Raw genomic sequence first — 13,951 nt, 5'->3', positions numbered from 1 at the left:
TAGAAGCCATTTTAAAAGGGGTGATTTTCTTGTGTGTGTGTGTGTGTGTGTGTGTGTGTGTGTGTGTGTGTGTGACTATTAAGCTCCTTTCAGGTGTGGAGACACTGGTTGATAGTCAGCAGTAATGTTAAGGAGATTCCTGCATTGTGTGGAGACTAGATTAAGTGGCCTGTAAGATCTTTTTTTCCCCCCCAAACTACTAAATTTTCCGGTTCTGTGCTAAAGGTCACAGAATGTAATAGGGTTCATGAGAGAAACAGTGTGTGTGTGTGTATATATATATATATATATATATACACACACACACATATATATGTGTGTATATATGTATATAAACACACACATATAGGAGAGGGGGAGAAGTAGAGATTAAGATTGATAGATTGCTTGAGTTTTAGGAATTGGCTCGTATGTTTGTGGGGGCTGGCAAGTCTAAAATCTGTAGAGTAGTCCAGCAAGCTGGAGACTCAGTGTGGAGTGAATGTTACAGTCTTGAGTCCAAAATTTTCAGGCTGGAAAGTCAGGCATAATTTTTGTGTTACAGTGTTGAGGCCAAATTGCTTCTTGCTTGGGAAAGTCTTTGCTCTTAAGGCCTTCGACTGATTAGATGAGGCCAGCCTACATTTTGGTGGATAATATGCTTTACTCAAAGTCTACTGATTTAAGTGCTAATCACATCTAAAAAAAACTGTTTCATAGCAACATCTAGGCTGGTGTTTGACCAAACAACTTGGGTACCATAGCATAAAATTAACCATCACACAGAGGTAGTTAGAGGTTGAGACTCAGACCTTCCCACTTCTTGACCAGTGTTGTTCCTCTGTACCACTATGCCTCTTGCTTTCTTTCTTTCCACTTGTACTATTTAGTTTCCACTGTTTCACTGCCTCTATGTTCTTTGGTGTGAAGTGGCAGATAATATAATTTTCCCACATCCCCTTTGATGTTCATTTTCAGATTTGCTTACAGTTTTGAATTTACTGTGGCGCTTCTTACATTGTGTTCACTAAATATATTTAGTATTTTGTTCATCCCTAAACTCTTTAATGAGCCAGCTGCTTTTATGTAATTTTTTCAAAAATTGTTTTAAAATATATTAGGTGTTTGTTCTTCCTCTAAAATTATTGTTACCTGATGGTATAAATAACAACCTTGAAATAGGTCATTCAGAAGGAGTAGGCATGAAAGAGAAATATCTGAATTCATTTTTATCCTCTTTGAGACTAACTATCCCCAATTTCTACAGCTCTTCCACAATTTGTTTTCTCTGCCTGCAGGATTCAAAGTCTACTGTAGTAGGAAGGGACATCTAAAAAATGGCTTTTGATCATATATTTCTATGTTAATTTAAAACATTAATTAAAATTTGAAATGGTAATGATTATTCAGAGTAATTAGTTTCCTTCTATTGTAAAGCTGGCCTCTCACTGTGTGGCCTCTCTTTGCGGAGCACAGGCTCCGGACGCGCAGGCTCAGCAGCCATGGCTCACGGGCCCAGCTGCTCCGCGGCATATGGGATCTTCCCAGACCGGGGCACGAACCCGTGTCCCCTGCATCGGCAGGTGGACTCTCAACCACTGCGCCACCAGGGAAGCCCTGTAAAGTCTTATTTAAAGTTAATGTAAGACAAGTTTCTTTTTTTCCCTTTAAGCTGGTTTAAGTTTTGGGAGATAAACAAGAACCCATTTTTTTAATGTTAATTAAGCTAACAATTGTAAACTAACATTTACAAGTAAATGAAATAGTAGAGCTTGTTAATGGACCAAGAGCCTGGAGACCTGAATTCTAATCTTACTCCTGTTATTTATTAGTGCAACTCTCATTTTCTGATATGTTACTAAGAGTCTGGACAAGAGGGCCTGAGGCCAACTCTGGCTGTAATGTCTTTGAGACTCCCATTAGGGAGGCACATGGGGAGAATTAATAAGGGACTATTTCTTAGAATAGATGAAAATAAACATTGATGGCTGAAGACACAAGAGGAAGAAATTTTAGGAAGGAAAGCATGAAAAAAAGATATTCAAGTTTTATTCTAGTTGAGGTCATTTTATATTCACTTGTACACTTTTGTACATATCTCGTTTAGTTCTCTTGTATGAAGTAAGCAAGGCTGCTATTATTATTTCCATTTTGTAAGCAGAGTTCTGAGGTCGGATGAGGTCATTCTCTTTCCTCAAATGGTACACGTTTTGGACTAAAACCCATAGAATTACTGAATACTAGATTTTGAAACTCATTTGGTCCAGCTCTTATCTTCTTTTCCTGTGTTTTTTGTACTATACCATCTTCTGGGTTTTGAACAGTTTTCATTGTTAGACAGACATCAAGTAATTCTTTGATGTTTTGTCTTTTTATTACTCCTTGGTTTGTGTAAGGTTATGGAATTAGAAATATATTTTAATTGCATAATTCAGATTCTACGACTTTTTTAAATTACAGATAATAAGATCTTTAGATTGGGCTTCCCTGGTGGCACAGTGGTTGAGAGTCCGCCTGCCGATGCAGGGGACACGGGTTTGTGCCCCGGTTCGGGAAGATCCCCCATGCCGCGGAGCAGCTGGGCCCGTGAGCCATGGCCACTGAGCCTGCGCGTCCGGAGCCTGTGCTCCGCAACGGGAGAGGCCACAATACTGAGAGGCCCGCGTACCGCAAAAAAAAAAAAAAAAAAGAAAAAGAAAAATAGTATCTTTAGATTAACTGTTTGAGAAAAATTTTTGTTTTGCCTTGTGAAACTAGACTATAAGCATGTTTAAACTGATTAGGTCTTGAAAATGTGGAGTACTCCATGTTAATACAGAAATTTAAAAATCCATTATTTTCATCATGGAAATAAATTTCAGAAAGTATACATCTGCCTCAAAGTAAAGCCTGTCAAATTTAGAAGTCTGTTCCCAGAGCTGTTAAACAGTCAAGAATGGGGCTAAAGGGAAAGAGGTATTTTTACCTCTCTGTATTTTTAGTTAACACATTTTGTGATGAATTTTTCAAAATAAAATGTTCCTTCAAAATAGAAAGAAATTTTCCTTTCTTCCTGTCAACTCTAACCTCATACTCTTCCCTCTTACATGATTAGTTGAGGGGTGGGGATGGTGAGCAGCTTTCCACCTCGAGATACAAGGTATAAATTTGAAGTTTTCATACCTTGTGGTGAAGTCTGTAGGATAGTCTGCAGCTCTGAAACCAGGCCAGCTGTTCTGGGTCCATAGGGGCCTCTAGGAAAAGAAAAATGGATTTATTATATCATTGTGAGACAGACCAGGATTTAAATCCTAGATCCTATACCACTAGCTTTGTGACCTTCAGTAAATCGCTAATCTCTCTAAGTCTTTATTTTCCCTCTGTAAAATGGGGCTAATAACGCCCACCTTATTTACTTTCATTTGGGGACAGGAGGAATTGAAAGGTGGGAATATTGTACTGTAGCACAGTGCCTGACACAAAGTATATATTTAATAAATTAGAATAATAGTAGTAGTAGTTTTTTTAATAGTTCTACTTCTTATATCTTACTATGTCTTGTTTCCCTACTAAAATATAAATTTATTGAGAACATGAACTTTGAAATTAAAGTATTTAATAAATATTAGGTCATTGATGAATATTGTCATACATGAAAGGCTCTTTTACATATGTTAAATAGCACCTTGTAGGTGCTCTCATCTGGTTGCTTGGGTACATTTTTAAAGTGATTCTATGCAGTATAGACAGTATATTTGAAGAATAATAGTGTGTGTTTATTTCAAATTACTTTTGTGATCTATCTTCCAAGTTTTAATATATCGGTCAAAAATTAATTAGTGGTAAATCACAATGAGGGTTTAGTGTTTGGAAATAGTAATCAAAAACTTATTTTTAAGGGTATATCACTTTTTGAAAGAAAGATGTTTCTAAAATATTTTTAGTCAATGGGAGAATAAGATTGCTATTTATAAAGCTTTTGTTTATACTCAAATTTTCAGGAACATATATCTTTTGTTAACCACATTATATCAGTACTAGATTTTTACGTAAATGTGTTAACTTGTCCTTTTGGAAGACTATTTTTCTCCACTCATGATTATATCATACATTCCTTTCTAGAGCATGAAGGGAAAAAGCAAAAGTAGTCATGACTTGCTTAAGGATGATCCACATCTCAGCTCTGTTCCAGCTGTTGAAAGGTTAGCATGGTGCTAGTGTGATCCTAAGTTCTTATTGTCTGGCTCAGATTATTTTCTTGCTTCCTTTGGAAGTAAACAGTCAGTTCTCGTAAGTCAAATTTTGTCAACCCAACCAAAAAACTAAAGCATTTTGATAATGGGGGTAGTGGAGCTACTAGCATAATGGAGAGAATCACTCTAGTCACATTCACTCTCCTTGCTATCTATCAACCTCTGCTGAACTAATTAAATTTAAAATTAGCTGTTAACCTTTTAAATCTTGGGATAGTTTGAATACTAGGAAACTGTCTGCTTTACAATTTAATGTTTAATTGAAAATTTCTTTGCTAACTTTTTCTTTGCATAATTTTTGTCTCAGAATCATGAGTAAGCAAATCAGATTTGAAGGGTTTTGTGAAGAAGTCACCACATTTTGGGCCAATTCACTGAGTATTATTCCTTACATATTTCAGGAGTTATCAGAAAATTTTTGCTGCTTCTCTTTGATAAGGGAAGATGTCTTACTGTTAAATATAATTGCACATGATTCACTGGGCCAGTGTGTCAAAAGGGGACTAAAATTGTACTCAGTATTGTAGCTCATTTTAAAAAAGTCTATATTAAAACAATCTTTTCTTAATATCCTTTTATTTGAAGGATTTGGCTTCTTCAGCCTGAATACATCAAGCCAATAGAAGAAATTGTTGTCTGCAGCCTTTTGTTCATGAAAATAACACTATTGGTTGTTTGCTTTTTTAAAAAAATTCTAGTGAATTTGTATTTGTGTTAATGGAGCATACCTTTTATTCTATGTATAGAAACAACTTCCCTTTAGAGTGTTTCTATTTGCTCTACAATGCCATTCTGAAATTCCTGTGTTGAAGTGTTTTTGAACTATTAATCCCAGCAAAATATTCTAAATTTTTGGATAATTGAATAATTTTGTTAGTCTCATTTTGAAGCTAAAATTTGTTTTCCTTATTTTTTTGTAGTGAAAAAGGGGATGCAGCAGGAGATTCAGATGATGTAAGTATTAATTTTAGTATAAATATAGTTGAACAATTTATAGAAAATTCAAAATCTATACAAATTATTAAATTATTTTTCCTAAAAGGTAATATGTATTACCTTTTATAATTATATATGGAAAATTTTGAAAAAAAAAAGGAAAGATTTGAAAAATATTTATTTTGATATTGGAATTTGCCTTCATAGTATGTGTGTGTTTCCTTACAAAATCAGAATCTTACATATGAATTTCTAGCCTGTTTTTTCTCCCTGTCATGTAACATAACATGAATACTCAAAATTTAGATGTCATTGATTTTATTTTGTTATGATAAAAGTTTAAATGTTGATGCATGATATCCTACATGATGTATGGGAAATACTTGGATACCAGTCATTTATGGTAGTTTCCTTCTTCATACACACATTTTGGAAGATTCTCTCTCTCAAGACTGTAGTGACCTTTCTTCATTATTTGTACTGGCTATTAAAGCTGATAAAACAGAAGGCAGAGTTTCCTTTATGTATAAGAGGTCAAGTTTTTCAAGTCATTCATTTACCACTTTATATAAAAACCCATTGATCTGTGTATTGTACAGAAGGAAGTACATAACTGTCCATGCAAGAACACAGCTTCTTCTATTACCATAGTCAAAAGAGAGGATTCTCTCTGACTATATATAATAAAGGATGGCTATCTAACCTGGTCAAGAAAACCTTCCGGGAAGAGATGATGCTGTGTTGTGTCTTATAGGAGAATTAGGAGTTAAGTGGTCAAAAAAGAAACTGGTGAAGGGTGGGATTCCTCAGAGAACAGCATATGCTAATGCATGGTAACAAGGAGAGAGTATACCTTATTTAGGAAGTACAAGCTAAGATTAAAGTTTGAGAAGGAACTTGCCTTGTGAGGAGCAGTGAAGAGTGTTAAAGGTAGAGGGAACTACATGTGCAAAAGGCTCTGAAGTAGGAGAGCTTGATGTGTTCCAGGAGCTGAAAGCAAACTAGTGTGACCAGAGCATCATGACAGGAGGGAGAGTGGGTGAGGTTGGAGTGGGAGGAAGAAGCCAAATATTACAGAGCTTCCTGGGCTATGGGGAGAAGTTTGAATTTCATCCTCAAAGTAATGAGAAACAGCTGAAGGGTATTAGTTAAAAGGAAGAGTATATGGTCAACTTCGCATTTTAGGAAGATCACTGTTGGCAATATTAGAGAGGACAAATTAGAAGAAATAGGCTGGAGTCAAGGAGACCTATTGAGAAGCTATGGCAGGAGGAGAGCTTGATAGAAGACCACAGGTGTGAGATGGGAGAGAGACAGATTTGAAAGAGGTCTAAGAGGTGACTGATTCCATACTATGAGGTGAGGGAGAAGGAGGAGTCTAGGACAACCACAAGGTTTCTGATTTGGGCAACTTGTGAGATGGGTACAAAAGATAGGTGGGGAGGGCTTCCCTGGTGGTGCAATGGTTGAGAGTCCGCCTGCCGATGCAGGGGACATGGGTTTGTGCCCCGGTTCGGGAAGATCCCACATGCCGCGGATTGGCTGGGCCCGTGCGCCATGGCCGCTGAGCCTGCGCGTCCGGAGCCTGTGCTCCACAACGGGAGAGGCCACAACAGTGAGAGGCCCGTGTACCGCAAGAAAAAAAAAAAAAAAAAAAAAGTATAGTGTTCAGATCAAGGAAGTATAGTACTTGGATCATGGGGGATTTTATAGTCCTTTTATCCTGAGACTAGCAGAGCATACCCAGAATGTATATTCAGTTCTAAGCATGGAACTTTTAAAGGATTTTGACACTCAAAAATGTACATAAAATGGGCAACAAAAAGATAAGGAAGGTGGGAACCGTCTCATAAATAAACTATGGAGAGAACTGAGGAATTCAGCCTGGAAGACAAAATGCTAAAAGGGATTATACAATAGCTGTCTTCAAATACTTGAACTGCTGTGCTTTTTAAAAAGGCACGAGTTTTTTCTTTGTGGCTCCAGAAGACAAACTAGGAAAACAAGAGTGCTCAAAGGGAATGAAGGAGTGTTTACTATCTACTACACCCTTCTGTACCATTTGAAATACTTAACACAAATTTAAACAAATTATCACATTAATTACACTGATAACTCATAAGGAGGCAAAGGCTGAGATGATAATCCAATGACTTTATCACAAAAGAGCATTACTGGCAATCCCCAATGTACCCAGTCTGAAATTTCTTCCAAGGTTATTAGTTTTAAACTCTTCGTTTCCTTTATCTTGCTAGCTACTTCACGTTATTAACTGTTACCAAAATTAAAAATCAGGGCTTCCCTGGTGGCACAGTGGTTGAGAGTCCGCCTGCCAATGCAGGGGACAGGGGTTCGTGCCCCGGTCTGGGAAGATCCCACATGCCGCGGTGCGGCTGAGCCCGTGAGCCATGGCCACTGAGCCTGTGCATCCGGAGCCTGTGCTCCGCAACGGGAGAGGCCACAACAGTGAGAGGCCCGTGTACTGCAAAAAAAAAAAAAAAAAAAAAAAAGATAGGTGGGGAGAACAATGAAAAATAATGTGCTTAATAATGTGCATTTTGAAATTAAGATAACTTGGAGACATCTGTGTGACATTAATATGAATCTGGAAGATAGGCTCAAGGCCTAATGTAAAATTATGTTCTTATGGTCTTCAGGGAGTGAGGTCATCTAATGACACTGTATGGTTTTTAATCTGTTTTGTGTCCCAAGATCCTTTGCAATCACTAAGACTGCAGACCTTCTTCCCAGGAAATATATTACATCCACAAACAAAATTTTATGAATTTGCAGGGCATTTTTTTTTTAATATCTCCTGAGGACCAAGTATGGAAGACCTAGGTCAGTGGTTATCAAGTTTTAAGGCTAAAGAATTTCTTAAACATCTCATTGAAAACACTCAAAATTTCCATCCCTAGAGATTTGGTTCAGTAATACTGAGATGAGGGCTAGGATTTTACATTTTTAGAGCCAATCCATTTTTTATAGCCTGAGGACTAGACTTTGAGAACCACTGCTCTAAGGTCTACAAGCCTCAAGTTAAGAATCCTGCCTCACCATGACTCACCTGGTTAGAGAATCACAAGAGAAAAAGATCCACTTGGGTAGTTTCTTCCTTCTCCTTCTCTACCCTCTTCCCTCCCTCTTTCCTCCTTTCTCCCTCCATTGCTCACTCTCTTGATGCTGGGAGCTTTTCTGGAAGTTGAAGATTTAGCAATAAGCAAAACAATCCAGAATTTTAGTTCTAATGGGCTCCTTCCTCTGATTATGGGAGAGAAGACAATAATCACATAAATAATTAAAATGTATAGTATGAGTCATAAATGTTTTGAGGAAAAATAAAATAGGGGAGGGGAATAGAGAGTACTGGAGGTGGGTGGGCGGCTCTGCCATTTTATTCAGGGGATCAAGAAAAGTGTCACCAAAAGGGTGGCATTTGAGCAGAGACCTGAAGGAGATGAAAGAGTCAGCAATGCAGATACATGGAATAGGAGAGTTTCAGGCTGGAGAGAAGAGCAACTCCAAAGTTGGCTAGTGTTGCTGGCCTGGAGTTGTAGGAGATTATGTCAGGGAGGTCCGGATTGTGTAGGGTTTGAGTGAGTTGGGAATCCACTGGAGGGTTTTGAGCCGAGGAGTGATTGCTATGACTTAGATTGTAGGAAGAAATATCAGTTTCTCTACCTCCACCTCTTTTACTTGCATTAATCCCTGGGTGAGGTCAGTATGCTGGCCAACTGCCTCCAAAAGCCACATTTCCTACTGGGAAGGAATAGGAATGTAGATAGACAATATCCTGGGTGATCCAGAGGGAGCATAGTCTGCTGTGCAAAGGAGCTGGGTGTGGATCGAGCAACAACCCTTACTGGGCTATACAGTACTTACATAGCCGGCCTAGAGCAGATCCCAGGGGGTATTCCCGCCTGTAGCAGATTCTTCAAGCCCTCACTAGTTCAAAACAAAACGAAACAAAAAATAAACCTGGCCTAGAATGCAACAAGGAGAGTTTGAGATGGACCTCTGGAAGTGAAAGAAGAAAATGGAATGCCCAGCAAATAATCCATTTCAATTTTTACAGGATGGAGAATATGGAAGTGCAGAGCATGATGAATATGTTGATGGTGATGAGAAGGATCTGATGAGAGAAAGAATTGCGAAAAAGTTAAAAAAGGGCACAAGTGCAAATGTTAAGACAGCTGGAGAGAGTGAAGTGGAGAAGAAATCAGTTAGCCGCAGGTGAGTCAAGCGTTGTGCTTCTAAGTATCAGAGTTTTGTTTTTGCTTTTGTTTTTGTTTTTTAATTAATTTTTGTTAGAGTATAGTTGCTTTACAATGTTGTGTTAGTTTCTGCTGTACACCAAAGTGAATCAGCCATACATATACCTCCTCTTTTGGATTTCCTTCCCATTTCGGTAAGTATCAGAGTTTTTGTCATTTTATACTTAATTTTAAATTAAGATTGAGCCCTCTATTCAACTTACTTTCTAAAATACTATTTTCATAATGTTTGATATATATACCAGTCATGCTAATTTAGCCCATTCAGAGGCCTAAAAGAAAATAGACCAATTTTATTTACAGCAGTGGTCATGTGAGTCAAATTCCAGTTCATTTCTCTCTGATCTCTTCTTTAAAAGCCTCTGAATTGTTTTTATATTTGGGACAAACAATGTATTAGCTAGATGTGGAAGGTTGTATTTGTTTAAAACCAACAAAAGCAGTAAAGCAATTGTATGGAACAAAAAGAGACGTCCTCAGATTTGAGTAAAATTTGTCTAAACTGGTTAAAAAATGTATGGGCCTGAAAACCCTCTTAAATGTCTTTTCAAGTCTGATTTATACTGTCTATCCCTCCTAATCTCAGTGATATCATAAAGGAAATTTCAGCAAATGTCTGAAATCATTAGTGCTTTCGGTCAGTTATACCAGCTTCACTACAGTTTGTCTCATGTTAATTTTATGTTAAAAAAAAACCAGAAAAACTTCTAAGAGTCTTATAAAATTGTAATGTGGTAAAAAAGGATAATTATATTTAAAGGAAAATCACTGCTCAGTCTAAGTTGAATTATAATGGGTATACCTGCTAGCCAGATAGGATGTCAGTGTGAAATCATTATCTATTAAAAAAATCAGTGCTCTTGGTATATACAAACTGTTCATCTGTATGTGCTTGAAGTACTCCATTATCCTTCAGTCATTTTCTGATTCAAGCAGTAGGATCAGGGACTAGACTAGCCTCCCAGCCTTTTAGGCAAGGAGCCATTCAAAGTATGATTTTACTGAAAATTTGTGATATTGCTTTTATTTGTAAAGAAACATCTGGAATCTGTTAAAGCTGCTTATCACTTTGGATAGTAAACCTACAAGCAGGTTTCTTGAGTACTTAATATTTAAATTGGGGAATGATATTTAACAATATAATTTTTGACAAATTTACACAGAGTAGATTATTTCTCTAATAGTTCTATTGAAAAGTACTTAGGGGTTCAAGCGGAAAAAATCCAAAGCTCTTCTTACCTTCTCTCCTTTCTTTTCTCTCATTGTACTTGTTCTGATTTCTTGAGGATTTCTGTCCCTTGCCTCCCTCCTTTTCTAAATGCATCAGTCTCACCCTTTCTTATCCAGTCCACTTTCTGTAAGCCTATACCTTGACTACTGAATGCTACTGAGCGGAATCACACAGCCGTAGACAAGGCCAGCCTCAGCTGTGCCTCCAGTGCTTTCCCTTCAACCTCAGGTTCACTCTGTCTCGTGAGGTCACCTGGCTTCCTGTTCTGTGAAACAAGAGTAACTTCTTCAACTCTTATTCTTTTCACTTTTCGCTGTACCTATCCAGACCAATTCTTATCTCCTTCTCTTCTGCTTTAAAGGGAGGAATCCCTCTGCCCATTCAAAATGATTCCATCCTCTTTGCTCTGTCTTTAGTTTTCTCTTTTCACTCATTCCTTTCCTTCAGCTTGTGGATAGACTTAATAAGCCTCTTCCAGAGTGAAAACAAAAACACCACTTCATTATTTCCTGTCCCCACCACCTTAGTTCCCATTTATTTTTAAATACACATCATTTAGCTTTTCCCTCATCACTCCCCTGAAACTACTCTCCCTAAGGCCATGTACTTGACAAATCTAATGGCTACTTTCCAGTTTTTGTTTTTCCTGGTGTCTCTGCTGTGGAATTTGGCATTTTTTGCCTTTTCCCTCTTGAAAACCATCTTCCTCAAGAACCTGCTACTTAAATTGTGACCTGTGGACGAATAGCATTAGTATCTCTTGGAATCTTTTTAGAAATGCCAAGTCTCAGGCCCCACCTCACACTTTCTGAATCAGAATCTGTGTTTTAATAGGATCCTCAGGTGATTTGTACATTAAAGTTTGAGAAGCACTTCTCTAGAATACTAATTTTTACCACCAGTGCCACTGGACTAGTTCAGGTTTATATCATCTTAGCTCCAAGGTCAGCAACTTCTGACTCCCCAGGGTATTCCCATAGTACCTTTTTCATACTTCTGTGATATTATGACATCCGGTTATACATTTTTTTTCTTCCTTGTGTACCCTTATACTGTAATTTTCTTAAAGGCAGAGATTGTGTCCATTTACCACCTGTGGTCAAACATCATAGGTACTCAGATGTTTATATAAATGAATGAACAAAAAAGAAGAGTGAATCCTTCTTTGACAAATCACTTTCTCCTCCAGGTCTTATAAGTAACTTCCTTGTATGTATCACATGAGATTTATTGCTTTGCCTACTATCCGTTGCCTATAATGAGCTCCTTTGGAGACTGTCTTATGTCCTCCGAGTCTTGTATAATAAGCACGGGGTAATTGGTCATTAAAGTTTGTGTAATGAGTGGGCGAATAAATGAATGAATACATTTGTGATTCATTAGAAGAATGGTTTTCACTCCTGACTCCACATTAGATTCACTGGAGAAATGTTGAAAAGAAAAAATGATGTCCAGCTCCCAATCCCAAAGATTCTGAATCATTTGGTCTGCAGTGAAGCCTGGGCACATGCATTTTTACTTTTTAACTTTCAATTGAAATATAGTATACGTACAGACTATATCTGTATGAACTATATTTCATAGTGCACATATAATAAATACACCAGTTGCTGAATTTTTACAAGCCAAATACACCCCTATACCCATCACCCAGATCAAGAAACAGAAAATTGCCATTACCTACAAGTCTCCCTCTTGCCCTATTCTGGTTATTTCTCCCCTCCTCCCCTGATAGTAACCACTTTTCTAACTTCCAAGAACATAACGTTAATTTAGGGCAATAAGACTTTGTAAAATCTCTCCAGATATTCTAATGTGCAGCTAAGGGTTAAGAACCCCAACCCCCACCAAACACTCGCTCTCTTGATTACTTCTGAGGCACAGAATAATGTAAAGCTAGATTTAAAAAATTGTAGGGTCACCTCAGGTCTTTTTTGTGGTCTAACAGAGATTAGACATTTATATCAGTTGAACTCAGTTTAATCTCTGAAAAAGGTGAAAGGATCAGTATAGTGAGAAGTCATTTTAGAAGAAACAAAATGATATTTGAGTTTTCCTAATGTTTTTCAAGATGTGTGCTGGTAAAGATTCAAATCAGTGTCTCTCAATGTTTTCCATATATTTGAGTCACCTTACAAGCCCCACCCCTGATCAAGTCAATCAGAATTTTTCAACCGTGAGAAGTTTTAAAAAGCACAGGTTATTCTAATGTGCACTCAAGGTTAACTGAAAGGCGGTAGTTACAGCCTGTCTTTGGAAAGTCCTGTTTTAAAATTTATTCTAAAGAATCTTTTCTTTGCCTGCAGGTGGAGCTCACCTGCTGCAAGTTAATCATATAAACCAAATTGAGTCGTCTACCCTACTTGTTTTTAGCATCTGTTTACAGATTTATAATAAATGGCTAAACAGTAAAATCAGATGTAGGAAGCAGACTGGAGAGTCAAAAGTCAGTGGTTTGTTGTGCTGATTACAGTCATTATGGAAATTCTGTCTTTTATTGTGTAATTTCTGTCATCTCTAATTTTATTGTGATTACTCTTCTAAAGTATTTTCATCAAAATGAAATATAAATCAAAGAAATCTTGACATATACCCTGAAATCGCCATTACTAGTTTTGGTAGTAGTCCTTCAAGGTTAACTAGAGTATGTTAGTTTTGGTGTTTGAACAGGTTCTGGTTTGATCAGCTGAGCTGTTTACCTGTCATATTTAGTTGACTGTGGCATTATTCCTATATCATAAAACAATTCGATTATTTGGTAAAGTCAAGTAGAATTTGTGTTTTACTCATGAGTTGTGTTACGTTGACTGAATGTGAAATATCTTATATGATAGTATCAGAAATTTAAATATAAATATTGAAGTTGAGTTTGAAATCTAATGAGTTGGATTGAACTTTAAATTACGAAGCAAGGGATAATACAATCAGAAATACCTCCTTTGGGGGCTTCCCTGGTGGCGCAGTGGTTGAGAGTCCACCTGCGGATGCAGGGGACACGGGTTCGTGCCCCGGTCCGGGAAGATCTCACATGTCACGGAGCGGCTGGGCCCGTGAGCCATGGCCGCTGAGCCTGCGCGTCCGGAGCCTGTGCTCCGCAACGCGAGAGGCCACAACAGTGAGAGGCCCGCATACCGCAAAAAAAAAAAAAAAAAAAAAAAAAAGAAATACCTCCTTTGGTCTGGGTGAACATCCAAATGAGCTGCTGCTAATTTTAATCTTTCAAGTCTCCTTTTGTTGAATTTGAAATATGGGACCACGTTTTCTTATGGAACTTTGAATACTTTTTTCCCCTCAATATT

General features: G+C 37.6%; 1 protein-coding gene across 3 annotated transcripts in view; it reads left to right on the top strand.

The window, feature by feature from the left end:
- The window catches only part of CWC27 (CWC27 spliceosome associated cyclophilin), a 232,357-nt gene that overhangs the window by 34,510 nt on the left and 183,896 nt on the right, over positions 1-13,951 (top strand). For all 3 annotated transcript variants that reach the window (XM_032628442.1, XM_032628444.1, XM_032628441.1), the window contains 3 exons: positions 4,081-4,160; positions 5,132-5,165; positions 9,223-9,380. In XM_032628442.1, the coding sequence (XP_032484333.1) occupies positions 4,081-4,160; positions 5,132-5,165; positions 9,223-9,380 (272 nt within the window). The remainder of the gene's footprint in view (positions 1-4,080; positions 4,161-5,131; positions 5,166-9,222; positions 9,381-13,951) is intronic.

This window comes from Phocoena sinus, chromosome 3, assembly GCF_008692025.1.
Source record: "Phocoena sinus isolate mPhoSin1 chromosome 3, mPhoSin1.pri, whole genome shotgun sequence".
Taxonomy (NCBI): domain Eukaryota; kingdom Metazoa; phylum Chordata; class Mammalia; order Artiodactyla; family Phocoenidae; genus Phocoena; species Phocoena sinus.
This window is presented reverse-complemented; position numbering and strand designations above follow the sequence as displayed.